Here is a 27,742-nt window from a genome sequence, read left to right on the forward strand (position 1 = left end):
CATTGCAGCCACATTGCATTCAAAAGAACTCTTCATCTTTGCCTTCCATTAAAGTTTCCTCAGGAACGTCATGTAGGGTTTAAAAGGCGCCAGGGTTCGTGCGTTCGGTTCCATTTCGCACTCATGGTCAGCCTGGAAGAGGAAAAGAGGTTTGGTGTTACTCGCCCTCGCCGCAGAGAATGCAATATACTGTCTGTCAGTATCGTCTATTAAGCACAACACATTGTGGACATGGTCAAAGTAGGAAACCTCCATAGAAATAACACACAGGAAATGCTGCAAAATATATTTGATTAGAATTCAACATTTTGGTAGGACGGCGACTAAGTGGTTAGCCCTGCGGTTTTGAAAATAGATCCTGATTTTTCATGTTTCATTCGTTAAATCAATGATTAAATAACAATTAACTCCAATAAACGTGTCCAACTTTCAATATTTACAACATTTGGTAAGTCTCCATGAACTTAATAGAAAGTTTCACCTCCTTGTCAATTCATTTCTACAAAACCTTGTGGAGGTGTGAAGCATTCATGCTAGCCATAACAACGCCTTCTGTTTTCTATGTATTTGTTTTTCTTTGATCTTGTAGGCTGTTTGTGGGTTTGATTGTCTGCAACGTTTCCTTTCCACCCTCACATTAGAGAACCATACTCAATATTAACACATTTCCTAGGACTGCTGAGCTTTTTCACAGGTCAAAATAGGAAGGAAAGGCAAATATAAAACATGAATAACATTTTTTGTTGCGTATTGTTTACAAACGTTGGTGGACTGATGTCAGTTATTGTAATGCAGATTCATCAAGTGCTTGTGTTTCAAAGAAAATACACGGGAAGAGGACCTTGAGAAAATAATTGCATATTAAATTGCAATCGCAATATTAAGGTGGAGGGGATGGGGTTTAATAGCAACAAAATTATTTTTTTTAATCGCCCTGTCCTAACACACACACACACAAAAATTCTTCTGTTTTTACGTAATAATAATAATAATAATAATAATAATAATAATAATAATAATAATAATAATAATAATAATAATAATAATAATCTGGCAGCTGTGGTTACCACAAAAAAAAAATCTGTAAAAAATACAGTGCAAATGTAAAAAACCTTACAGAACAACTTTTTACATTTTATTGGTATTAAATGTCTAATAAATTTTACCGGGATTCAATGCATAGTAATAGTATAGTAGTAGTAGTATAAAAGAAGCATGTTCTTGGTAAATAGTACTTCATTTAAGAAGCGCTTTTACGCCTTACACTTTACATTTCGACAAGCATCAGGAGGTTCAGTAGCTTGCTTAAGGAAACTTCGATGCGGTCACAATGGCCGGGGATCAAACTGACAACCTCAGGGGTTGCAAGGCAACCACTCCACCACTGAGCCACACCACCCCGTCGTTGCAAAATTACCAGCAAAGGACTGTAGCATCTACAAGATTAAAATGATGTATAATATAGAGATTGTTCTGTAAAGTTGTTTACATTTACACTGTAATTTTTACAGAATTATTCTGGTAACCACAGCTGACATTTTTTTTTTCGTAAAATCAACATTTATTTTATTTTTTAATTTTTTTTTTACGATGCACGGTCACCTTATATGAGAGATTTAATGACAACTATCATCATTTTCAAATAGGCAAAGATTGCAACAAGTCCCCGGCATGCACCAGAAGTGACCTCAACACACTCTATTGGTTTCTGCTGACTAACCTGTTCAAAGCAAGGCCTCAGAAGCTGCAGATTTTCCTTGAGCTCCGTGAGGATGTGCTCATTCGCATGACGTACCGTCACATTTCTTAGAAGATTCCCGAGCTCCCGGCTGAAAACCTCCACACAGAAATTCTGAGATTGAGAGCGGCAAAGGGTTTAGTCGTCGGGCTTCATTTTGTTTCTTTCGCCAGGTAGTGAAATAAAAAAAAAGAACTCACCACATTTTTGTACATCTCTTCGGATGGCATCTGCACCGCGTCAGGCTTCAAAGACAGAAACATTTTAGGTACTGTTGCCGTGCACTTCCAGGCAAACAATCATTCACAACAAAGGACAAGTCAGTGAACCTAGCATGTTTTCGGAAGTAAGCGCACGCTAAGTCCACACACAAGAGGGCCTGAGCCGAGATTCGAACCCATGAGGACCTCTTGACTGTGACACAGGTGTGCTAATCTCGGTTCACCTGTGCTTCCGTTACTGTATCTAATGCTGAATAAAACACAGATTATGAAAGAATCCATAAAGTGACTCCGTAGTTTGCACCTTGTGGACTCTCTCGGACGATATGCCGCGATATGTGTTTGAACTGATCGTTTATTGGAAATCTGATTTCCAGGTCGTAGTACACGCAGTCCATGTCATAAAATGCAATGACGCGCTGATACCGATACTAACCAATCCTTGTACATTTGCTACCATTTACAAGATAAGCACGCATTAAAATGTTGAATGCATTTTTTTTTTTTTTACTTACCGACGTGATAATAAGTTGTTTGGCTTTGTAGAGTTTGTTGAGGCTGTCCAGCCTTCCAATCATCTCCTTGCGCAAGTTAAAGTTGACACAGTCGTCAGCGCTGTAGCAGAAATGCAGCAGCAAGACAAGAGCAAACACGCACTTCATCATTCTGTTACTCTGGTCTATCTCGCTCGCTCTCCTCACAGGTCCGCCTTTGCTGTCTTAAGTGTGACCGGTTAATGACATGACCAGGACGGGCCCATTTTTATTTGATTCACAAAGTCGCCGCGGAAAAGGAAGCGACTGATGTCACCCTGTGCACCTACTCAAAATGGAAAACGCGCTATCAAAATTTGAAATTGCTCAACAGTTCACACCACCAATCGTGTTCAACCACATTCTCACTCACCTCAAGAGATTAAATCATCTTGTTATGACACTAAGAGGGGAGAATTGTGCGAAATAAATGACTGGTCTCGACTGGTCTCATACAAAAAAGGCAGAAGAAAAAGAAAAGTTTTGTTTGCCTTTTTTGAAATGATCACATCCGAAAAACAGTGTGCATGCCATGAGAACTATCATTGTCACATAAGCACAATTTACACTTTCATTTACTTAATAAAACATGTAATTGCTAATCAATAATTTCCTATTTGTAAAATGAACATGATTCAGCCAAGTAGAATTTTGACTTCACGTTGACGTTGACGAGTTTTAGGGGTGGAAAACTTGACAAATGTTGCTTTTGGCATGATGACCGATTAGTTAGCATATTCGTCTCACAGTCCGAGGTCATGAGTTCAAATCTAGGCTCTGGCCTTCCTCTGTGGAGTTTGGATAATTCTTTCTGTGCTGAAGACTGCAAATGTATTTATTATTTAATTATTGTAAAATTTGTTAACTTAATGAAAATGTCTCAGTTTAACCGGGACAGTCCCGATTTTCAGCTATGTGTCTCAAGTCCTGGTGGATTTTGCCAGCCCAATTGTTTTGTCCCATTATTACATCCCGACATCCCGTTTTTCAACTCCAATCAGCAAACTAATAATTTGGGCCATGTCCATGTCAACCACACAGTTGTTATAGTTATTCATACAATAAACCAATTAAAAAGGAATTTAGCTCTCAAATTGCTAGCAGGTGTGTTTTCATCATACCTGAATTATAGAACTACTTTGCGCTTCCATGTCTAAGAATCATGGGAAATGTAGTCCCACTTAGCCTAAAGCTACGGTCGCTGGTCAGACACAATGCAAGTTGAGCTTTTCTGGCGGCATATTTCAGCTGTTGAAATGTCAACCAAGATAAATTTAGCATTAGCTAAAGTAAGAACACAATCTGATTGTTTGTGGAATATGAATGAAGCAGCAAAATCTATTTGTTTTTATCCTTCTAAGGGGCGGCCATTTTGTCACTTGCTGTCGACATCAGACTTGCTCAGGACTCAGATCACGGCCAATCACAGCTCAGCTTGCGAACGTCACATGTCCAAAGTCAGAAAACAGGTGAGCTGTGATTGTTTTTCACCTTATCAACTGTGATGTCATTTCCCATCGGCAGCAAGTGGATATAAGGCAAAATGGCCGCCAAATCTCAGATAGATAAAAATGAGTGGATTTTGCTGTTTAATTCATATTCCACAATCACATTATTAACCAGAATGCTGTTTAGACTAGTGGTGGTGCATAGGACATATTATTGTCAAGAAATGTTTTTGTTTTTTGTTACTTAACTTCTCTTTTTTTCAGTGAAAGATGGGCAACCCCTCTGTTTTTTTTTTTACTCTACTCTCCACATGTCATCATACATCCTTTTTTTTTAAAAAAAACATTTTACAAACACATTCATTGCATAACCTTTGTTGGCGGTGACTGGGACTTTATAATAGTTTCTGTGGTTGGACCTTAAGGGACTTTCTGATTAATATTCAGAAAACAGTCACTAAAGGCCACGCGTCACACAATCCTCAGCTACTGTATCTTATTGGTTCCATGAATGAGTTTGTAATATATTTAATACATGATAAACACAGAGTAAATACAGTACAGTATGTGACAATCACATTAAATTTAAACTTTGATTTGGAAGCTGACTAGGTATATTCCCAAGGGCCGTTTGTATAGAGAGAGCACAGAGTGTTTACATGTTTTCCCAAGTCATAACATTTCCTGGTTATGAAGCTGGGCGGCGTAAGAAGCCACACTGGGTTATCACAGTAATGATTATTTTCCATTTCAGTAACCCATAACCCCCATATACAAGAATAATATTCTCTGTAATCATGACTTTATTACTGCTTAAGCTTAGGTTAACTTTTTGATGCTTTTTTTGGGCTGCACGCATTCTCACATCCGCTCAAATCTGTCATTTACGCACCTTCATGAGAGGTATGCACTCTGAGTGGGATAACATTGACTGTCTTGTTTTGGGTTTTGTTTGAGTTTATTTTAGCTTTCATTCCAGTCAAGATCTGTGTTTTGTTATGTTGTCCTTGTGTGCCCCTCTAGTCATGTACACTTGTGTTTGCCTGCCCTTCCTCATGTGTCAACCAATCACCACCCTCTGCCACATGTGTCCTGCCCAGGTGTGTCTCGTTGTGTTAATTAGTGTGTGTGTATTTAGTCTTGTGTCTTCCCTTTGTCTGTGTTGATTTATTGTGTTTTCCCTCCTGCCGTGCTGCTGTTTTTTTGCTGTGTAGTTCACCCACGTTTTACCTTGCTTGATTTTTGGATGTTGTTGTTTTGTTTGTCTGCTAAGATCCTTGTTTACCTCCTTGTTTTTGTTTAGCTTAATCCCTTTTCCCCCCCTTTTTTCCCCCTTTAAAAAAAAAAGGAAAAAAAAGCCCTGCTTCCCTGCACCTGTGTCCTCATCCCACCATAACGTAACATTTTAAAAATTCTCACTCAAACATGTCCAGTAAACATGGACTATAGATAATTTTACTTTCAGTTTGACTTGCTTGACAAAAGAAGAATTGGATTTAACGATCAAATAAAGCTATTGGAACAGTTTTTGATTCTAAATATAATTTGATGATTTTACAAGTTTTGTTGAAAAAAGTAGAAGCGTGAAGTAGAAAATGTGATTAGTTGTGATTAATCGCCATTAATTACTGAAAATTGTGCTATTAATAAGTTTTAAAAATTTCATCACTTGACAGCACTAAAAAAAATCTGTTCTATCACATCAACGTAATTTTTTTTAAAAATTTATAATCGTCATAACATTGCGATGGTGAGCTAGATAATGAATCATTTGTTTTTAAAAGTCTCTATGTCTGTCGTCAAATACCTTCAAGTGATTCGCGTGGTTTGAGGCGCATGATCTATACAATAGCAGCCACATTGTTTTTTTTATTGACGGACCTCCAAACGTGCGTTCAGACATAAGCACAGTATTATTATTAAATTATTTTTATTTGATTTATTCCATACAGAATACAGCAAACAAATGCACTTGACTCATCCGCTATGGAGGCTTTAAAACATTTTTTTTTTAAGTACGATAGATTTAAATGATATTCAAAAGGAAAAATCCACGCGCCATGATTTACAGCCAGCCTCCCTCTTCAATGACGCCGCTGACACGTTTGTCACCTATAACGTGTGTAAGTCTGGATGGGGGCACGAACGGGGTAATATGGTCCTTAGTCATGCTATTCTATGGAAAAATACACTAAGCTTGAAGTCAAACAAGGGGTTGATTCTAAAACATGAAACAAAGTACTCAATTCTGCTTTTCTCAGTATGACACACAACATAACCAAATATATTACTGAAAAGAAAAACAAAAATGTGCTTCTCTCACAATTATATATTTCAAACTAAATATTACCTCTTATGCTCTAAATTCAGTTCCGTACAGTATTTTTCTTTAGCATTGCACGCGTGGCTGCTTTGTGACTCATGCAATGCAGCTTCTCCTGGAAACAACTGGGGTGCTTGTCTTGACACCATCAGTGGAAGGACAGTCTGATGAGTAGGCAAATGTTGCTTTGAGAGTAGCGTGTAAGGAGGGGGATATTTGCAGGATGTAATGCGTAACGCGCATTTTACACCTTCCACACATCTCCAAATCCCCCCATTCCATTATTTTTGTATATGCACGTGCTCGTGTTTAATATTGTGTGTGTGGAGAAATTAATGACCATCAGTGTATATTAAAGGGGAAGTCAACCCAATTTTTCTTTTCCAATATGTTCTATGCCCTATGGAGGGCCAAAACTGCCAAATTTCAAAATAAATGACTAAATAAGTAAATGGAAAAAAAAAAATATATATATATATACATAATCATAAAAAATATATATAAATCGAAATAAAAACTATATATATATATATATATATATATATATATATATATACACATACATACATATATATATATATATATATATACATACATACATACATACATACATACATATAATTTATATATACACATATATTAATTTATATATACATATATATATGACAAAAATGAAGTTTTTATTTTCATTTATATATTTTTTATTTAATTTTCAAATAATATTTTTTTTATATCCGTTTTTATTTTCACTTTTAGTCATTTATTTATTTATTTATTTATTTATTTAGAATTTTGGCTGTTTTGGTCCTCCTTATTTATGCAGCCCCATTAGTATAAATATGTTAGTGGACTATAAATTAAGTGTAGCACCTGAAATGGTATATTTTATTTTATATGATACTGTATTTGATTCATGACACTTAGGCACATTTAGTTTATTATAAGATGTAATTTAGCACACTACCCTAGAGGGCAGTGTTGAACTTTGGTTTTGAAAGGACGGTTGGCCAAGTGTACCAGAGAAGAATTCTGAGACAAGACTTTGTAAATAAGAGAGAGCGCAAAAAACGGGCGGTGCTGTACCGCTTGATGGTTGAATGTTTTCCTGTGTCCGGTGAGTGGTGTAAAAGCGGCAAAATCCAGCTATTTTTATCCATCTCAGAGGGCGGCCATTTTGCCACTTGATGTCGACTGATGATGACATCACAGTTGCTCAAGTTTCAGTAACAATCAATCGCAGCTCAGCTTCAGAAAACAGGTGAGCTGTGATTGGTCGTTAACTGAGCAACTGTGATGTCATCTTCAGTCGACAGCAAGTGGCAAAATGGCCGCCCTCTGAGATGGATAAAAACGTCAGGATTTTTCTTCATAACTCATATTCCACAAATGTAATACTAACCAGAATGTCATGTTTAGACTAATAAGGTCACATATAACATATTATTGTCAAGAAATGTTTAAGGTTGACTTCCACATTTAAGAAAATGTTGTACAAAATACATGGAACCTACTGGAAACATATCACTTAATTGTCACCACAGAAATAGATAGAAAGGAAATGACGTGCTGTTCAATCATGTCTAAAAAATGTTGTGATTGATGGATGACAACATGATGACTGAGCATCTGTTTTCAACTTTTGTACAAAAAAAATGATAGCGGGTCAACTAATCATGGATTACACCGTGAAACCCTCGTGATGACACATCTGACATCATCACGGACACGGACTACGTGGGAGGGACGGACAAAAGAGAAAATGTATCTACCATGAGTGATTCATGGTGTTTGCATGGAAAAGGAAATGCATGTATTTTTCAAGTGTAATGCAAAGGGTGAAACATTCTTAATCTCTTGAGAGATTGTGTGGTGATAAACCACCAATCTGACATTTCCGTTAAAAGGTTCAGGTTTGAGGCTGGTACATGCAAAAGCCAATTAGGCCTTCTTTATTGTATTTCACTCATGACACTTATATTTTTATGATTGACGACCAAAAAAGAGCAACTGATGCTTACATTGATTGCAGAGATGCTCCCAATTGATTGTGTTGAATCTTCTTTTAAAAAAAAAATTGTTTTGTGTTTTTTTGTTGCTTGAGTTGACTGGTTTCTATTTGAACCCACATTTTTGTGGGCTCTGGTACCAGTAACTGCAACACGGTGGAACCTTTTACTTTTATTACATGCGTATGAGGTAGAAGACAAAAATACGAGAGGTGCAACTATTAATCAATTAATTGACTACTCACCTGTTATCAGATTAAATAAGAATGTTCAATACTACTTTAAAAAAATGCCAGTATTGTACAAAAAAAATAAAAATAAATTTTAAAGCAACATCTATATATCTCAATACAGCAGTTTTCCTAAAAAATGCATGAAATTAATGACAATTTTGTATTCTTCTAATTTCTAGTTCTTGATTATAAACAGACCCAAATTGGCTGATAGCGATACCCTTGAAATATTGATACCAATATTGATACCTGGTATCAGAACTTGCCCATCCCTAAAATTAAGTGTTAATCATTTTTGATAATTCATGAATCTTTTAGGTACCTTTTATAATTTCAAATTGTTCATTTGTGAAGAATTTGAGCTCAATAGTAAATGCTACCCGATTTCTTTAAGTCTGCCATGAAAGTGAACTGATTATCTTTGTGTTTTCAATCAAAATAAAACTTGAGAAAGCACTGATCAACATTTTTGCGTATTTTTTCACGTTACAGACCAAACCAGTAACTGAATCATAATTATGTTTGTGCATTTTCTGCATTGTCAATATGAAATGTCATGTTTTTGCAGTCCTATAAAATACACTTAAACAGCAGCATTCCAGGTGACACGTTCATGAGAATTAAAAGAAAATTTATAGAATTAACAAAAAATAATGGAATAAAAGGGAATAAACCAAGAATTGAACGTAATAAGAAGAAAATTATTGTTAATATCGTTTCCACACACAAAGCATAATTTGGCGTGATCCTGACTAAACATTTCATCAAGAATGTGTTTTGCATGGATGTCTGTATATAACAGAACAAAATCTTTACATTTCTGCAAGAATATTTCATTACCATAAACATCCAATTTGCCATTGAAATTGATCTCAAACATTACTGAAACTGTTGCAATTTTTAAGCCTACGCTGTCTTCAAACTTTTGTCTTCCTTCATTATGTGTTCCTATAACAATAATAATAAATATTTGCATTGGTGAAAAGTTTAAATCTCGGAGTGAGATTTATTCCTCGTCGCCATAAATTCAGTCAATGCCACAAAGTAGTTCTTTACGAATAAGCGGTTCAGGAAATGGATGGACGGATGCCTCTGACGTCATCTGCACCAGTTTATAGCGTGTTTGGCTCCACCAAGTGTTCAAACAGCAGCATTGCAGTCACAAATGTTCTGAAAAGAACCTCTGACCCGAAATGCCCTATTTGTGATGTAGAACATTTTTGTTGTTGTTAACATCAGAGTCGGTTCAAATGTGCATTTTTATCCCTTCTCCTTCGGGGCCTTCAGTGTGATGAGCATTCCTCCATCATCACAGAGTTGGAACTCATCCGGGGAATCATCGTGATCAAAAGCGAAAGTGTGATTTCCGGATGGCACATCTGCATACTCGTCCTTTTCCTCATCGTCCTCAAAATCATCCGGATATTCGACTTGGTCGGAAACATCCTGGCAACATTGTGGCAACACTGGAAGAGACAATGAGGATTTGTTGACTCGTTATTTTATTTTTTTAAAATAATAAATTATTAGAAATGAATATGGGTTTAAGATAACAAGAACATTTTGAAAAAAAACCCCCAACACTCTCGAAACTGTGAGGCGGCTTGTATGTAAATTCTGCAGTATGACCGAGCATTAAATCAGGAGATTACTTAAGAGGTGAACATTCTTGTTACAGTGACACAGTCTTCCAGTTTTGAGAAACGGGTGGTTTCGTATACATTTGCATTTGATTCACCACATTTATGGTAGTTTTAGAAAGTGTGCTTGTAGGTTAAGGTCAAATGCAAAGTGGAGCGTTTAGTTCCTGTTGAGAAAGTTTCGAGTTCCCCCTCGAAACTTCTTGTCTTGACTTCAACCCCATCCTTCCATTTTCTTTTCGCTATAATTTAATAAAACAGAGTGCTTTTAAAAACTTACAATGATTATGACAGAAATGAATAACATGCGTTAGCTTTTAGCTTGCAGGGTTCAATTTAAATGTATTTATTTTGGTAATTGGCCATACAGAAGAATGAAGGTCGAACTTTAGTTTATTAACTCATTCACTGCCATTAACGGTTACAAAAATCATTTTAACTATTTCTATTAGTTTAACAATTTTTTTCTACTTTTAACAAGATTATGAAAACCTATAATTGTTTTATTGTACATTTAGAACAGATATGAAATTTGACGCCCCTAATTTTTAATAATCAACTCCAATTTTTAATTGTAATTAATTGCATGACTTCACTAGTTAACTCACGATTAATCACAAATTTTATATCTATTTTAACTGTACAATATTTTTTTATTGTACACTCATACTCTTGTTAACAAAAGTGAAAAAAATGTTAAACTAATAGAAATAGAATTTTTGACGTTTATAGCCGTCAATGGCAGTGAATGAGTTAAGTGACCTTTAAAAAAAAGAATTCAACAAAAATATATGAAAAAAAAACCTAATAAAAATAAAAATGAAGCATATTAGAAATGCTAGCTGTAATGGGGAATATATAATACTGGAAATAATATGCCCAAAATCACAAGTGCATAATATATATATATATATATATATATATATATATATATATATACTGTATATATTATATTAGGAAACTGCAACAGACATAGTATGTTTTCCTTTTAGGGAATGAACAATGCAGAAAAGTATAACAGTAATGATGTAAATAGCTTTGAATTTTATGCTTTAAAAACACTAACAATAGCATTTTTGCAAAAAGCATATCATTAGCCAAGATGTCCACTACCCAGTAGTCGAGCTGCATTGTGTTTGTTTAGCGGTCGGCGTGTGGCTAGCGTGTGAATCTCATGTTAACTCATTCACTGCCATTACTGGCTATTGATGTCAAAAATTCATTTGAACTATTTCTATTAGTTTAAAATGTTTTCCCACTTTTGTTAACAAGAGTATGAAAACCTAGATTTTTTTTTTTGTATTAGAACAGATATAAAATTTGTGATTAATTGTAAGTTAACTAGTGAAGTCATGCGATTAATTACGATAAAAAATTGGCAATTGCCTGTAGCCCCTAATTTTTTAATAATCTTTAAAAAAAAAAAAAAAAAAGGATTATCAACATTTTTTTTGTTTAAAAGAAAAGATTATTAAAAAATTAGGGGCATCAGGCGATTAAAATTTGTAATCGTAATTAATCTCATGACTTCACTAGTTAACTCACGATTAATCACAAATTTTATATCTGTTCTAAATGTACAAAAAAAAATCTAGGTTTTCATACTCTTGTTAACAAAAATGGAAGAAAAAAAAGTTAAACTAATAGAAATAGCTCAAATGATTTTATTTTTTATAAAGTCTATAGCTGTCAATAGCAGTGAATGAGTACAATGCAAATGAAAGTATTTTTGACGTGGTAGTTAACGTAAAAACGTTCATAACTGCTGCTCTAAGGTGTTTAAATGTTCCATTGTGAATTACCGAGGAGCTCATCAGAATCTCTCCTTGTTGATGAGAATGAATGTTGGCTCTGTTCCCCCAAAGACGAAGAACTTCCCTCCTCGTCCTCGTCAAAGTCGTCAGAGTAGAAGCAGCCGCAGGGACTCTGTCCACCAGCGCAGGCACCGTCTTCCTCCGCAATCTCCTCGTTAGTCAGCGTGTCATTGCATCCGATGTGTCGTAAGTGATCTCGCACAAAGGTGCTGTCAATTAAACAGGCCGCACTCGGTCTGATTTGAGGTTCAATGTTTAACATTCTTTGGATTAAAGTGGAGATGTTTTGAGAGTAAAGTTCAGGCAGCGGTTCGTACTCTCCTTTGGTGATCTTGTACAAGAGACTGAGGAGGTTGGAGGCTGCAAACGGAGGCGTGAGAGCACAGAGCTCATAGAGCAGGCAGCCCAGAGCCCAGATGTCACACTCGGAGCTGTAAGGTACATCCTGGCAGAGTTCCGGGCTTAGGTAGCAGGGAGTTCCCACACACGTGGAAGCCATGTCGGCTGTGCTTGTCATCACTCGGGATACCCCAAAGTCGCCCAACTTCACCATGCCTTGCTTTGTTAGCAAAACATTTGACGTTTTGATGTCCCTGTGAAGTATTTTAGCTTCATGTATGTAAGTCACAGCCAGCGCGACCTGCACAAACCAGCCCATTACCAAACTCTCCGTGAAGAAGTCGCCTGGTTTCCTCTCCCGGACTCTGTCATCTAACGTCCCGCCGTCGCAGTAGTCCATCACAATGTAAATAAAACCGTCAACGGCACTCACAAAAGCCTCGCTGCAGTTCACTATGTGAGGCTGCTTCAGCTTCCTAATGATCTCCGCCTCTTGAAGAACAGCCTTCCGTGTCCGTGCGCTCCCCAGTTTGATCCTCTTCACCGCATGCAGGCGCTCTGACTCAACGTGTCTCATCAGGAAAACTTCTCCTGATGCTCCTCGGCCCAAACACATCACCTTCTCGTACTTGTCCATTGTCTCTGGCCCAAGTCAGAGCCGTTAGGCAATGTGATCCATACAAGACTGTTGGGAAAGTCTTTTGTGTTCTAGTTGCTATGGAAACCAGACGCTTTGAAACTGAGAGGTGGGTCCTTTGTGTACTGTTAATAAATGTTTATGGAGTCCTATAAATCGTATTCTTTTCGAAAGGTGAATCTGTCAATGTGTTTTTGGCTCCTGCAACCAAGTGGGGGTATTGATTAATTCATTATAGCCTTTGTTATTATATATGTTATGTCCCGAAAACTAAATAGTACACTCAAATTTTCTCCAACACTTATTGTAAATACATTTTTGTGTCACGCCTCAGGCTATAAAGTGAGTTGTTGTAATTATTACCAGTTGATAGTTGAGGAAATACAAACACAATGTGGTTAAAGAAAAGCAACTAGGAAATGCTGGAATGTTGAATGAATAAATATGTAATCATGTGGGATAATATGGAATGATATTTAATGGTGTGGAATGATATTGGTGAAAAATGTGCAATTTGTAGATAAAAAGTGTGTAATGACATTGACAAAAATGTGGAATAAAAAGGAATTAGGTGTGGTATAATATTAGTGGAAAAATGTGCAATATGTTTTTGAAAATCTTTTGTTATGTGAGTATTGTGTGAATGTAGAAAAGCATTTCCAAGGTGAATTGAATGAGCTGAAAATTTCGAATTTCGAATTTCAAATGGGAATGATCTGAATCTGCTATGTTGCCTGTCTGTATGTCATTAGGAATTAATTGGGAAATTTTGGGAGGAAATGTGAAATTGTGGGTAAAATATAATAAAGTTAAACTGTGTATAATCAAAAATTGTGTGAATTCTACTTACCTTTGTGGATTATAGATCAGATTAGGACGGTTAGAAACTGTCCTACAACTGTCGAGAAACCGTTTTGTTTATGTCAACAACGTATAGTACACTAGATGGCGGAATAAACATAAACTGGCTTCAATGAAACAACCGTTTCGCCGTAGAAGAAGACGACACGTCTACTGCGCATGCACAACCAAATAGAAGCATGATCGTATGCTAGAAAGTACTGTTTACATCTTCCTCCCTAATTGTAATTTCAGTAAACATTCACTTGAAATGCCTCCAAAGGGCAAAGGTGGCAAGGGTGCTAAAGGTTGGTGTTCTCTTACGCGTGCATTTTTGCGTCAAAGATGTTATATTGTCTCAAATCAGAACTCGTATCGTGACGTTAGCTTGCTACGTTTATCTAATGACTCTGTTATGTACAGTGCATGGACTGCTTGGTACTTGTTATAATTGCAGCGATATTAATATTATTTATATTTTGTATTATCCTTATTTCTCAATATTGTGCTCAGGAGGAGGTGCATCAGGAAGTACAGACACTGATAAGAAGGAAAAGGCACCAAAAGGAGGCACTGCTGTTAAGGTTTGATATTTTATTTACAATTTATTTTCTCTGTTTACTTGGCTAGCTCAAAGCCAAACTACTCGTGTGTAACTTTTCCACAGGTTCGCCACATCCTCTGCGAAAAACATGGGAAATGCATGGAGGCAATGGAGAAATTGAAAGCGGGAGTTCGTTTCAGCGAAGTTGCATCACAATACAGTGAAGACAAAGCGAGACAAGGAGTAAGAACTTCATTTGGTCTAGCATTAAGTGCTATAACGGATTTCACTTTCGTTCATAGTTTAGTAATACCAGTAGTAGTACCAATTCATTTATTTTCACTGTAATCATAGTACAAACTACAAATGTTTTGGAAAGGAAAGAAATGATATTAAATTCATCATTAAAATATTTTGGCTAATGTTGAATGTTTTGGACAGGGCGATCTGGGTTGGATGACGCGAGGATCCATGGTTGGACCTTTCCAAGAGGCTGCTTTCAACTTGGCCGTCTCTTCCATGGATAAACCTGTTTACACAGACCCCCCTGTCAAGACCAAATTTGGTTATCACATCATTATGGTGGAGGGGAAAAAGTAATGAGGCACAAGAATGAATTGGGACATTCCATTTTACACTGTGCTTTATTGTGAATGTTATTCCAGTTATTCCCTTGATGCAATGTCTGGAATGAAGAAAAAAAAAGAAATTAAATGATTTCTTTATTTCTGTTACTTGTACACTTCCATGTTATTTGTTTAATATTTTTTACAATTTTATTCGCTCAAAGTAGTGACTGGGTAGTTAGTAGAGCCCATTTAACATATGGGGCTACCTTTGGTAGACAATATTAAAGTTGAAAGGTAGTAAAAGAAACGATTGAGGATATATATATTGTCAGAGCCTAACAAATATCCACATTGTATCACACCGGAAGTAAAACTGTTTGTGAGGAGTTAGCATCTTTCTCCATGTATGTGAATGATTGTTTGTGTATATGTACCCTGTGATTGACCGTCAGCCAGTCCAGGGTGTACCCCACTTGAAATCCTAAAGTCATCTGAGATAGACTTGGGTTAGTTGAGACCCCCCCCCCCGCAAAAAAAAAGTTAAACAAATTAAATACTGTAAATGGTTAATTTATTGTGAATGAAGTAAAATATTCATAAAGTAAATAAATGTAGTTCATTTCATTTTTTTTTTAACTTAATTTATTTTAATAATTGGCTAGTCAATCCGAAAATGAAAAATAGAAATTCACATAGACATGTAATTTTCTCTCTATTTTATGAAATGTTGAATTAATTGCAAACCCGAGCATTATAATATAATATAATAATGGAAATGGGCACATTTCTTATTTTTGTGTTGGATTCAAGAACAAATGAATAAAAGTGAATTGCTGACGCTTGAGTTTCCGTTAGTTTGATTGGTTCATGGGAGCGTTTCATCATCCAGGCCGCTAGGTGTCAGCCGAGCTCGGCGAATTCCTGCTTTGACGTTGCTGAGCCTTGCTAGGTGATTGGCGAGCTAAGATGGCGGCGCCAGAGGAGCCAGAATTATCGCAGGCGCAGACCGAAAAACTCCTCCAATTTCAGGTAAACGAGGTCTAATACACGACCCGAAGCAGGTTAGTTTACGGCATCATACAATGGGGCATCCTCGTCGAGTGCGAACTGTCAGTGTTTGAAGCTTTTTTCCCCCCATCGTCAACTTCGATACTGGTCAACTTCAGAGCTAACGTTAGAGCCCAAGCTAGCATTAGCTTGCATATCTTACAAGTTAGCGGACTTTAAACGAGGTTGTAACGATTTGAACCGCAGACGATCGCTTGCGGCTTCATTAGAACCCCCGACGTAATATTCCGGTGCTAACTAAACATTATTTTAGATTTGGATTGCTTAAATCCTGGCTTTGGTGTCACTACATCGCCGACTCCTTGTTTCGACGAGTTTAGTTTCTTACTACAGTCAGGACTGAGCTGTCACTAAAGTTTTGACACGTGTCTTTGAAGACATTTTTGTGTCCTTATAATGAAAATGGCCCAACACGATCATTTTACCCACCCTTCGAACTGTACCATCCTGCAGTTTCCTTGATGGGCAGTTAGAGCTAGCAACTCCTCAGCTAACCTAAATGTTCCTGCTACATGCTTTTAAATGTTGCTTTGTTTATTGTTAGTTGTGCATGTCTGTCATGTAACATTTGTGCTTGTCTACTTGACACATTTATTCTGTTTCTGACAGGACCTTACTGGCTTGGAATCAATCGATCAATGTCGAAGGACATTAGAACAGCATAACTGGAACATTGAGGTAAAAGCGTTCATATGATAGTTAGGTGTCAGCCACAAACATTTTGTCTTTATAAAGATAATGCTCAATTTTGTTTGTGTATTTATAGACGTTAAGAACGGTAAAGCATTTGTTGTTGATTGAAAGTCAGATTTATTTATTTTGTTTCCCCTCCCCCAGTAGTTGTCTGTTTTAGTAATTACAACTTTAAATACTGCATATCCAAAACTATGACCTCAAAACATTACCCTTCATTCATTTTCGTCTGTCAGGCTGCAGTACAAGACAGGCTCAATGAGGAGGAAGGCGTGCCCAGTGTGTTCAACCCTCCGCCATCTAGACCATTACAGGTCAACACAACAGACCACAGAGTATATAGTTATATCGTGTCCAGGCCACAACCCAGGGTAGGTCATCATGAACCGGTTCAGATTTGCCATTTTTAAAATCCCGTTTTTGTGTTTGTCCACTCATTGATTTCATTGTCTTTGCTTTTTTCAGGGCTTACTAGGATGGAGTTATTACTTGATAATGCTTCCTTTCAGATTTACATATTACACACTTCTGGACATATTCAGGTAAGAAGAACGACTGATCGCATATGCATGTGGAGTTGATGGGAAAGGTCACAGGCGGGCACCGTCTTTAACCTTCCAGGTTTGCCCTGCGGTTCGTGAGGCCGGACCCCCGCGGTCGCGTTACAGACCCCGTCGGGGATGTTGTTTCATTTATTCGTAGTTTTGAGGAAAAGTACGGTCGCTCACATCCAGTTTTTTACCAGGGAGCGTACAGCCAGGTGAGTTGAGAGATTTCCTTGATTTTCACCCATTGGTTCAGAATTCTGTCGATTTTGTAGAATCCAGTTGTTTAGTGTGACTTCCACGTGTTGACAGGCGTTAAATGATGCCAAAAGGGAGCTCCGCTACCTTTTAGTGTACCTTCATGGAGACGATCATCAAGACACTGATGAGTTTTGCCGGTATGTGTCTTGATGTCGATGCTTGTTTTAGTCATGCGCTTGTTAGCGTTCTGCTGTTTGAAGATGCTCTCGAATCATTAAAAAGTTTTTTAAAGGTTACATTTGTGCTTCTGTGTCACTCTCTGCAGCTCCACTTTATGTACAGAAGAGGTGGTGACCTTCGTCAATACCCAAATGCTGTTTTGGGCGTGCTCGACAAGCAAGCCTGAGGGCTACAGAGGTAGAAAAAAGAAAAAAGAAAAAGATTGGTTCCTATTGGACTCATAAATGCTTTTCCCCCCCCACCCCCCATTTAGTTTCTCAAGCGTTACGGGAGAACACTTATCCATTCCTGGCCATGATCATGCTGAAGGACCGAAAGATGACAGTGGTCGGCCGACTCGAAGGTCTCATCCAGCCCGAGGACTTCGTCAGTCAACTCACCTTCATTATGGAGGCCAACCAAACATATCTGATGTCCGAGCGCCTTGAACGGTACTGATATTGAATTGAATTCAATGACCCCACCCCCTCAAAAAAAATTTTTTTTTTTTTTTTTAAAAACCCTGAGAAACATTCATTATGCGTTTTCCATGAAAAATTGTCATAAAATGGATTAAAAAAAAAAACCTCCCAAAAATATTTAACCATATTAAAATAATAATTAAAAAAAAAACTGAAAATATGTGGATGCTGAACTGCAAGTTATTGGACGTCCACTGTACATTATAAAATGGATCAGTCGTTACTTTATGTAGGCATAAAAAGCAGGATTACAAAGGATGACTTTCATTAATTTTCAACAAAAACTAGGCTGTGCTGACACTTTTTGTTTGTATAGTTTGTTGCTGTCAAACTAGTGTGCCTTCATCTAGTGGTTGACAGTGGAATTACATCCAAGTTAGATGAGAGATGGGACTGTGAACCCGGAAACCGCAATGGAAGGAGTCATTGTATTTCAAACTCAATTCCACTTAGACCTAAAAAAAAAAAGTAAAAAAGATTGCTTGAAAATCTGTGATATAACTTGGGTTCACTGTGGGTGAATGTTTTTATGTTTTCAGGGAGGAGAGGAGTCAAACCCAGGTGCTAAGACAACAGCAAGACGAGGCGTACCAGGCGTCCCTCCGCGCCGACCAGGAGAAGGACCGAAAGAAGCGAGAGGAGGAGGAGCAAGTGAGGCAAGAGGAGGAGAAGGTCCGGCAGTGCGCGCTGGCTGAGGAGAGGAAACGACGAGTGAGTCTCGCCGTGCGTCACTACTCATTAGCCCGTCCGATAAATGACCAATCGGCGTCATGCTGTGATGTTTTTTTCCGCCAGACACTGGAAGAGGAGAAGGAGAGGAAATCGGAATGTCTCCCGCCTGAGCCGCTTTCAGACGATCCGGATAGTGTGAAAATAATGTTCAAGATGCCCAATGACACGCGCGTGGAAAGACGATTCCTCTTCGGGCAGTCGCTTACAGTGAGTTTTTTTTTTTTAAATATATATTCTTTTGAATTCACCACTTGACATTCATGGGAAAAAAAGTTGAAGCTACAAAATTGCTCAATTTCTTTGGTAGCACTTACAATACGGCTCCTCCTTTTAATTTCTCAGGTAATCTATGACTTCCTGTTCTCATTGAAACAAAGCCCGGAGAAGTTTCAGATCGTCACCAACTTCCCTCGCCGAGTGCTGCCCTGCCTTCCAACCGAGGAGCAGCCCAACCCCCCCACGCTGAAAGAGGCGGGACTCAGCCGTTCCGAGGTCCTTTTTGTTCAGGATCTTACGGACGATTGAAAAAAACAAAACAAAAAGACCTCATGCCGCTTCTGTCTCGGGAACACCGTCTCTCCGATGCCCAGCCGTACCCAACCTCCCTCGCCCTTTGTCCTTTTTTTTTTTTTTTTGTTGAATGGCCACTATGGGATCATCGAGTAAAAATCTGGAAACATGTAAAACTCCCCTTGGGCAGCCGTTGTTGACCTGTGTTTACAGGGTTCCCAATAGCCTGGAAAGTCTTGAATTTTATTAAATAAATATTTCTTGAAGTTCTTCCTTGAGCCCTTTCCATCCACAGAGGTCTCATCTCATATGTATCAGCTGCCCGTTCATCTGGTCTTCATCCACACGACTCATTGCAGAGGCGGGCGATTCCTCCACTTAGAAGCCGAGCCTCTTGCTAAACCAGACGCATGACCAAAATTACCTTAGTGTATCTATTGATCCACTTGAAGGACTTTCAGGTTTTGTTTTAGTCTTGTAAAAAAAAAAAGTTTCAGATTGGACACTCGTTTGAAATGTTTTTTTGTTTTTGTTTTTAACCTCTGACTCTTAAGACGGAGCCACATTTAGACTTAAAAGGAAATATGGGAACCCTGTTTTAAATGAGTGACATGTACATAAGTGTTCATAAACATGGAATCCCCCCCCCCTGATTCACGTGTCATTTAAAGACCAGATCCCTGTTGACTGCAAAGCAGACTGAAGCTCATCACAAAAAGGGGCCACAGCTGACCCGCCCCCACCCCATATGTGGCATGCTCTGCTAGTCTGCCATCACTCACCAACATTTTGCTTGTACCATCCAAATACGCTCTTGTAAAGATGTCATTTCCCCAACTATAAATTAAAAAAATAAATAAATTAAATGTGGGTTTATTGAACATTCGTGATTGCATCACAGCTTGAAATGAGGCAAGCGTCATATTGGTATACGTAATACATTTATTAGTGAACAACCCTCTCCAATCAGCCACAACAATTGAAAAAAAAAAAAATGATTGCACTACTTGGTAAAGCATAACTAGCAACTTTCATTTAAAAAAAGTACAAATCTTAAAAAGTTCAAACAGTATACAGATGCATATAATACACTAACTAGTTCGTGTTAAATGCTACAAACAATGATTCCAATGGAATGAAAAATTTAACAAACCATTTCCTCTATGTAATATATATATATGTGTGTGTGTAAATATATATATTAGTTTCCATCCTCCCACCCCCCGCAATACAAACATGGAAAAATGAGGTAACTGTAAATGTGCAAGTACCAAAGCAAAATATATCTGCCTAACACACAACACGTGCCCCTGGCTCTGTTGGTGGGTGGGCCGAGGACCCCATTAACGACCGGGGAGGGTAAGAACAGTAAACCACGACCCCACCACAGCAAAAAAAAAAAAAAAATCATTGGTAAACCATAAATGGCATCTACAAAGCAATCAATCACAAATCCAAACAATTTTTAGCTGCTTATTGGAACACTTTTTTTTTTTTTTTTGCACCAGACAAGCTGTGAGATTATTGAAGAAATTTAACAGAAAGACTACAAGACTCTATTCTGTGTTGTCTTAATCATAAACGGCTTCAGTGGGAGATTTTTTTTTTTTTAAATCAATTTTTAATTAGTGGGGTAAGCTGGATAATGTCAATTGAATACTCCCAAAAATAAGCGCTAATATCAACATGGAAGTACATGTGAACAATACATTTTAAGATATTGATACACTGAGAGCAAGTGCCTGAGAGGCAGTTACAGTACTACACTGGAATATGTATGACAACACTTAAAGATTTTTTTTTTTTTAAACCCTTAAAACTATAATTATAATGATTTCCACTGGGGTATTAGTATAACATGCTTTTAAGAATACATGAGAAGATCCATGACAAAACTATTGCATTCACGCGAGTGAGTCCTTGTAGCTAAAAGCGGAACATCTAGCACCTTGTCACTATGGCTTTTTGATCAAACTACAGTAGTCTCAGAGCAGGTTGTTTTTCAGTCATCAGGGCAAGAACAGCAACACAACGCATGTTAAGTATTGATGGAGCAGCGCCATCCACCCCCCCCCCCAAAAAAAAACAAAATGAAGTTAGCGCGATAAAATCTTGTAGTCATTCAGTTGTATTAGAAATATGTGCAGTACAATGCATGGCAGTTATCAGCTGAGCGATCCGATCCGAACCTCCAGAAGTTGGAACTGGATGACAAGCATGCATATTGTGCACCGTTAAACAGGTCCCCGGCAGATCGGAAGCTATCCTTCACGCGCTTGCTCTTTTTTTTTTTTTTTAATATAATTTTTTTTTAAGCATGCAAACACCTTCTGGAGTGATTAGGTAGGAGTGTGCGCACATTGAAAAGTTGGACCACAGCAAATAGTCAAACTGGTTTGTAAAATGACTTCTGTATGTTGCCTTTTTTTTCTTCTCTTTTCTTTTGAAAACATGCCTGGTTTTTTAAACGGTGTACTATTTCAGACAGAAGAGGATATAATAACCGCTTACATTAAATTATTCGTGGTCAGAGGAAAAAATGACCGAAAAGATAAAATTCCGATAGCTCCGTTTCATGGCATCCTTCCCATTTGACACAGACTCTTCTTGTCCTGTATCCTCATATACCGAGTGGCCCTGAGTTTTTTTTATTTTATTTTTTTACATACAATACAGTATAGCCTGCGAATAGATATGTATGTACACGTAGATTAATTCTCAAAGCTGTGGGTAGAACTCATTAAATGGCTTCGTTTTTTTCTTTTTCTTTTAAAGATGGCACACACGTCAAAGACTCACATTCACTTAAGACACTGAAGTAAAGAAAAAGGCAAGATCCCTTTACACGTAAAAGCAACGCTTATAAACCGCCTGTTAGTGCTTACTATTTTTTTTTTCATAAGTTTCAACACAAGCAGTAAAGTAGAAGTCCAACAGTGTTTCCAGTGACTTCTACGACATTCTTCTGTCTTCAAATCTAAAAGCATTCACACGCAAGTTATACATACACTTATTTATTTTTTTTATACCACCAATCAGACTCGTTCACTGCCAATGACGACTATAGACGTCAAAGATCCATTTTTAGTGGGCTGGCAGTGAACAAGTGAAAGTGAAAATCAGCCTAAAAATGTTCTTTATAATAAAATGTTGTACGAGCCCCTACCAGTCTCAACAAGCCATTTTGATTAGTATTTTGTTTGTGGAGTATGAACGAAGCAGCAGGCGGCGGCCATTTTGCCACTTGCCGTCGACCGAAAATGACATCACATTTGCTCTGGACTCAAGTAACAACCAATCACGGCTCAGCAGTTTTCTGAGGTTAACCATGTGACTATTTGCAAGCTGATTGGTTCTTACTTCAGCCCTGAGCAACTGTGATGTCATTTTCAGTTGACAGCAAGACGCAAAATGGCTGCCCCCCTGAGAAAGATATAAAAACAGCTTTTGCTCCTTAATTCACATTCCACAAACGCAATAGCATTCACAATATCATATTTTGACTACAGGGGTTGCATAGAACATATTGTCAAGAAATTTGTCAAGTTGATTTCCCATTTAAGCTGATGACCACAATACAAACACAAACATCGCTAATACTCCCGGCGCATTCCTTCAACGCATTTTCTCCAAAAGATTACAAAGCAATAAATAAAACCTTTTACAAACGGTGAAAATGACACAGTATTTGTCAGGATTAGTAATCGGTTTGTGCTTGTCAAGGTCATATAAGAAGGCAGGTCTAACATCTGGAAAAAGTAGGCGATATCTATATATTGGATTTGGCTCAAACAAACAAAACAAACATTGACGGCCACATCTTCCTCAAACTGGAAGATGAAAAAGTCCATTCAAAAGTCGCCCCTTTGCAACATATTGCTGTCCGCACGGACATCAGCGCGCCGTAATGCTCGTCTTCCCACATAAGCAAGCCGTTCTTTTTAGTATGCTTTTTTTTTTTTTTTTCCTTTCTCAAGTTGACTTATTTTGGTGGTAATGCTTGGTTTAAATATTGCTAGTCGGAATCAACAGTACATGCAAATCCGAGCATGCCGCCCTGTATTCAGTGGTTACGCAATACATTGGCTCTGTGAACAGGATAAACGCGCACGCGCGTGTGCGTGCACGCTGAGGCTAGCTAGCCATGTAGCACTTGTGCAGTTATGCTAGATGACCTTGAAATGATCCGGTCCGTGAATCCAAGACATCTTTTTTTTTGGAAACACGCGTTCCAGAGAAGGTCGTGTGGCAGACGCGCATCACTTGCAGTCGAAAAGCTCAGGCGGAACACAAGGTGGGCTAAATGATCAATTGAGTATTGCAGAACACATATATATGAAGAACTCCTTTTTGCCAACACTAACATGCAACTATGGTGCCTCTTTCTCCACGCGTTTCTATTAAAAGTCTTTCATCGCGTCCAGCCCTCCGTCCTCAACGAATCCCGCTTAACTCAATTAATGCAACCCTGTAAACAAAAGCAGCAAATAATGCGCACGGGTGGGGAAACTCTTTGGAATCTGCAACAAGGAAGTGGGGAGGCCAGAAAAAGGACCAGCTGGTGATCCTAGCGCTCCGTCCTTTTTTCTTTTCTTTTTTTTTCACAAGAAGACTCGGGACAAATGAAGCACAGCAGAGGTACTGGGGGCTCCGAGAACCATCCCCGGATTGCTTATTATTTAGGAAGTGGGTTGTTAGCTGTGGTTAGTTAGTGGCGAGTGTCCACAGCTTTACGACTAACTCTGGCGTGGGTGAAACTTTTTTCCTCTCGGGCGCTCACTCCGCCTCCCGGTGGTGCACGTCCGACGCGTCGGCTCGGCAGATGGGACAAGTGCGATTGGTCTGGAAGTCAAGCGGAGGGAGGTCACATACCAACACGCCAATCGCAAGACAGAATTGACGGCGTGCCGACGATGTCGTCTTACCTTTAACCATTTGTCCACACATTTGGCGTGGAATTCGTGGTTGCAGGGTAATACCCGGAGTAGCTGCCTACACTCAAAGTCACTAAAGCACACAACACACCTGAGGACAAAAACAAAACAAAAACAGCATGTAAATACATACAGTTTATGTAAAAAAATAAAATAGATGTATACGCATGCTTACTGTGTAGCCGTTTCCATTATTTTCTAGCTCGATAAATATGAATTTACTTAATTATTATTAACTCTTTGACTGCCAGCCGTTTTCAGAAAAGGGATGCCGTGGGTGCCAGCCGATTTAAGCATTTTGACTGATCTTTCAAGGTCCACAGAAAATGATGTGTTTGGACTATGGAAACACACATACTACTAAATGAAATATTGGACTCTCATCTTTCATCAGAAATAAAAAGTTTGTTTCTACCTTATTCCGTTTTTCAGTAATCAACAATAGAAAATGGTTAGTTTCACCTCTGTTTTGAAACAAACATCTTTTAACGTCTTTGGCACTCCTCCCTAGGATTTTACTAAACGTTATTTAACGTTTTTGGCAGTCAAAGAGTTAATACCTATTAATATAATTAACATGTTCATAGTTGGCTACCCAAGCAGTTATTCTGGTGTCTCGTTACTCGTTACTATTTCACGTTAGCTTAGATATAGATATATATATATATATATATATATATAAATTTACATACTTTTTTAGATAAAATATTCTCCAAATGAATGATTTAGATAAAAATGAATAGTTAAATGTTCAAAAAATGTCATCCAAATCTTTAGGTTGTCAGAAAAACAGATGAACAGTAGATTACCTAAAAATGTCCAAAAAGGAAAGATACACAGAAATACATAAAAAAGGCAGAAAAGAAAACGTTCAAGAAGTAACCATAAAATGCACAAAAACAAAAGAATCCCCAAAATTTACATAAAATATCCACAAAATTGCCCCCCCAAAATGTCAGAAAATTGATAGCAAAAATGTCGGGAATTTTTTTTTTTTTCATGTGTTATTTATTTGGCCTAAAATGTCTCTTGTCAGTAACGGTTGCTGACCCCTGGCTTAGGGGTTAGCATTTATTTGTCTGTTCCCTTTTTCTTCTTCTTAATGTGTCACATGCTTCCTTATTTACTCCTCATTCTCATTTATTGATCTGGTCCACATGTTCACAACTGTTTCATAACAAATCCACGAGAGGGTAAAAATGGTTTGACCTTCACTCTTTCTCTCTTCTTTTTTAAACAAACATCTATTGTTTTGCGCTTGACTGTACACGGCAAAAGCGGCACACAGGTGTTTCCTCCAAAAGTTTCTACACCGGCGAGAAGAGTTTAAAAATACACATTCTACATTAGCCCAACCTCTCAAGACTCATGTTGCCAAAATCCACAGTAATTTAGTACACTGAATATCGTATATAGATATTCTATGCAACCAACAATTCCAATGACAACCTAATATTGCTAAATGTAGTAATCAAAACAGACATCGCATGACACAATGAGATCATCGCTCGAGTGCAGCACACCGAAAAACACGATAAAAGCAAAGAGAAGTCTTACAGCGTTTGCTCAGACAGATGACTCTCTGAGCTGAACCTGTAGGATGGAAGTCGCTCAATGTCGGCCTTGGTGAGTCCACGAGGTTTCGCTTCGCCCAGCCTCTCGGCCAGATTCAGTAAAGCCTGCAGGGAAAATCCACCGTTTAATGGCTTGTGTTTTCGTGCGGGGTTCTGAAAGTGTACTTAATGAAGTGCTGCTTCTGTGAGTAAATTGCTTTTATTGTCTTTATGGCTGCCTATTAGGGAAAAACAAATAGGAGAGGCATATTCTTCTCTATGAAGTCAGTCCAGATGTGCATGAATGACATACTGTATGCTTCTCATTATCACGTTATTGTTGTGTATTGTCATTCCATGGGGTGTTGGAACTACTGTACGTAATCATGTGTTCTAATATCTTCATATAAAACGTAAGCCAAGGCGTAAACTAGCCTCATAGTTCTCCATTTCCACATCATCCACATCAAGGTCGAGACTGATGGCTGGGCCCACTGCGGTTGGAGGCACAGGAAGCATTGAACTGCAAAAAAACATTGAAATGCAATCCTTGTAAAAGCATTCGCCACTGACACACGCAGCTGTAAAATGTCATCTGTGTGCACTGGTAACTTAAGAGTTGATGCTCTTAAGAAATAAACATGGTCCACAGTACACTTACAGGAAGTAAGGCAGGAAGCCCGGGTAGTAGGATGGGGGCGGCGGGGGAGGAGGGAGGGGCTGCTGCAGCCGGTATCTCTGCCCACTTGCTCGCCGGGGCAGCATGTGGGGATATGGCTGGTGGGACAAACATAACTAGAATGTAGATTGTGAACACACAAACAGAAGCGGTGTAAAAAGTAGGCGTGTCAGGCGATTCAATTTTTGAATCGTAATTAATTACATGACTTCAATAGTTAACTCACTCTAAATGTATATTTTTTTCCCCAAGTTTTATACTCTTGTTAACATAAAAGTGGAAAAAAATGTTAAACTAATAAATATATATGACTGCATCTTTTAGTCATTGATACAGTCATTTCATAAGAATTCATAAAATTGAGTTAAAATTAAAAAGATGTGCTGTACTGTTAAAAACGAGTATATTGATTTGTGCTGGTCATTTTTCTGCCACTAGATGGCATAATTGCATTTGTAAAACGGTGACAGCTCCGTGCATTTTTCTTTTCATATTAAGAGCTATCTAACCTTTAACAGTTAAAAGTTGTGAAATTCTGCACATTTTAAAAATTGTAAAATACAACTTGACCCCAACAAATATATGCATTATTATCCAATTTATTACTGCTTAATTTTGACGTGGATGTGTCTGCTGCGTAGCGACTGGAATCCCTCCAGTACAGGCTATCCAAGTAAGGGCCGGTCATTAATCTGGCGTTAAAAATGCGTGTGGCATTAAAGAAACTTTAAATTAACACACTAAAATTTGGACACCCCTAGTAAAAATACTAGTGTCTTACCACTCCGAAGGGAAGCTCCTGATGCAGAGGCTCTTGAGGAAGATACTGTATGGGCAGAGAAGGAGGCAGCGCTGGTGGGTGATGTGACGGAGGGTAGGAGAAGGATCCTAATGGGTGCTGGTCCCCTCTTAGGTCAACTTCATTCTCTACCCTCTGTAGAGGCTGACACAGGGGCGATAAATACAAATGGCGTAAGTAGCAAACAGTGACCGCACAGTTGGCGCTGGTGGCTGCGGACTACTCACCATGCGTGGGTGCTGAGGCTGTAAAGGGACAAACTGGCTCAGAGGAGTAAGGTGCGGCGGCTGGTGGGGGGGTACGGATGGGCTCGGGTGCAATACAAAATGTTCGCTGGAGATCAGGGGTGGGAAGGCCTGGTAAGACACCGGCATATGCTGCATGGTGCATGCCTGTATGAGCTGAGAGGGGACAAAAGCACACAAAAAGAACCATTTTTATG

The 27,742-nt window shown here is 38.3% G+C and overlaps 5 protein-coding genes across 12 annotated transcripts in view; 2 read left to right on the forward strand and 3 right to left on the reverse strand.

Moving 5' to 3' along the window:
* Positions 1-48: 48 nt before the first annotated feature.
* On the reverse strand, positions 49-4,947 carry LOC144058775 (uncharacterized). The gene is made up of 5 exons (XM_077577293.1): positions 4,833-4,947; positions 2,475-2,574; positions 1,939-1,983; positions 1,721-1,852; positions 49-132 (listed from the first exon to the last, which is right to left on the reverse strand). The coding sequence occupies exons 2-5, from the start codon at positions 2,535-2,537 to the stop codon at positions 49-51; spliced, it is 324 nt and encodes a 107-aa protein (XP_077433419.1). The 5' UTR covers positions 2,538-2,574; positions 4,833-4,947.
* A 3,941-nt stretch (positions 4,948-8,888) lies between these two features.
* nek12 (NIMA-related kinase 12) lies at positions 8,889-12,976 on the reverse strand. Its single transcript, XM_077578181.1, has 2 exons — positions 11,945-12,976; positions 8,889-9,968 (listed from the first exon to the last, which is right to left on the reverse strand). Exons 1-2 carry the CDS (start codon positions 12,930-12,932, stop codon positions 9,763-9,765), a joined length of 1,194 nt encoding a protein of 397 aa, XP_077434307.1. The 5' UTR covers positions 12,933-12,976; the 3' UTR covers positions 8,889-9,762.
* Positions 12,977-13,928: 952 nt separating this feature from the next.
* pin4 (protein (peptidylprolyl cis/trans isomerase) NIMA-interacting, 4 (parvulin)) lies at positions 13,929-15,050 on the forward strand. Of its 2 annotated transcripts, none has more exons than XM_077578098.1 (4): positions 13,929-14,080; positions 14,286-14,356; positions 14,440-14,559; positions 14,758-15,050. In XM_077578098.1, the coding sequence occupies exons 1-4, from the start codon at positions 13,981-13,983 to the stop codon at positions 14,914-14,916; spliced, it is 450 nt and encodes a 149-aa protein (XP_077434224.1). In that variant the 5' UTR covers positions 13,929-13,980; the 3' UTR covers positions 14,917-15,050. The 2 variants fall into 2 exon arrangements, with proteins under 2 accessions (XP_077434224.1, XP_077434225.1); XM_077578099.1 differs by having other exon boundaries at positions 14,289-14,356.
* Positions 15,051-15,789: 739 nt separating this feature from the next.
* faf2 (Fas associated factor family member 2) lies at positions 15,790-20,216 on the forward strand. The gene is made up of 11 exons (XM_077577941.1): positions 15,790-15,914; positions 16,563-16,631; positions 16,883-17,017; positions 17,112-17,188; positions 17,268-17,406; positions 17,504-17,589; positions 17,718-17,809; positions 17,886-18,063; positions 18,633-18,804; positions 18,889-19,032; positions 19,168-20,216. Exons 1-11 carry the CDS (start codon positions 15,852-15,854, stop codon positions 19,348-19,350), a joined length of 1,338 nt encoding a protein of 445 aa, XP_077434067.1. The 5' UTR covers positions 15,790-15,851; the 3' UTR covers positions 19,351-20,216.
* A 41-nt stretch (positions 20,217-20,257) lies between these two features.
* The window catches only part of rnf44 (ring finger protein 44), a 29,240-nt gene continuing 21,755 nt past the window's right edge, over positions 20,258-27,742 (reverse strand). For 6 of the 7 annotated variants that reach the window (XM_077577936.1, XM_077577934.1, XM_077577940.1 and 3 more), the window contains exons 5-11: positions 27,528-27,701; positions 27,283-27,444; positions 26,484-26,617; positions 26,258-26,345; positions 25,827-25,948; positions 24,261-24,360; positions 20,258-24,177 (exon numbers count right to left, since the gene is read on the reverse strand). In XM_077577936.1, the coding sequence (XP_077434062.1) occupies positions 24,112-24,177; positions 24,261-24,360; positions 25,827-25,948; positions 26,258-26,345; positions 26,484-26,617; positions 27,283-27,444; positions 27,528-27,701 (846 nt within the window). In that variant the 3' untranslated portion in view covers positions 20,258-24,111. The remainder of the gene's footprint in view (positions 24,178-24,260; positions 24,361-25,826; positions 25,949-26,257; positions 26,346-26,483; positions 26,618-27,282; positions 27,445-27,527; positions 27,702-27,742) is intronic. The other variant, XM_077577939.1, reaches the window with a different exon arrangement.

This window comes from Vanacampus margaritifer, chromosome 10 (genome assembly GCF_051991255.1).
Source record: "Vanacampus margaritifer isolate UIUO_Vmar chromosome 10, RoL_Vmar_1.0, whole genome shotgun sequence".
Taxonomy (NCBI): domain Eukaryota; kingdom Metazoa; phylum Chordata; class Actinopteri; order Syngnathiformes; family Syngnathidae; genus Vanacampus; species Vanacampus margaritifer.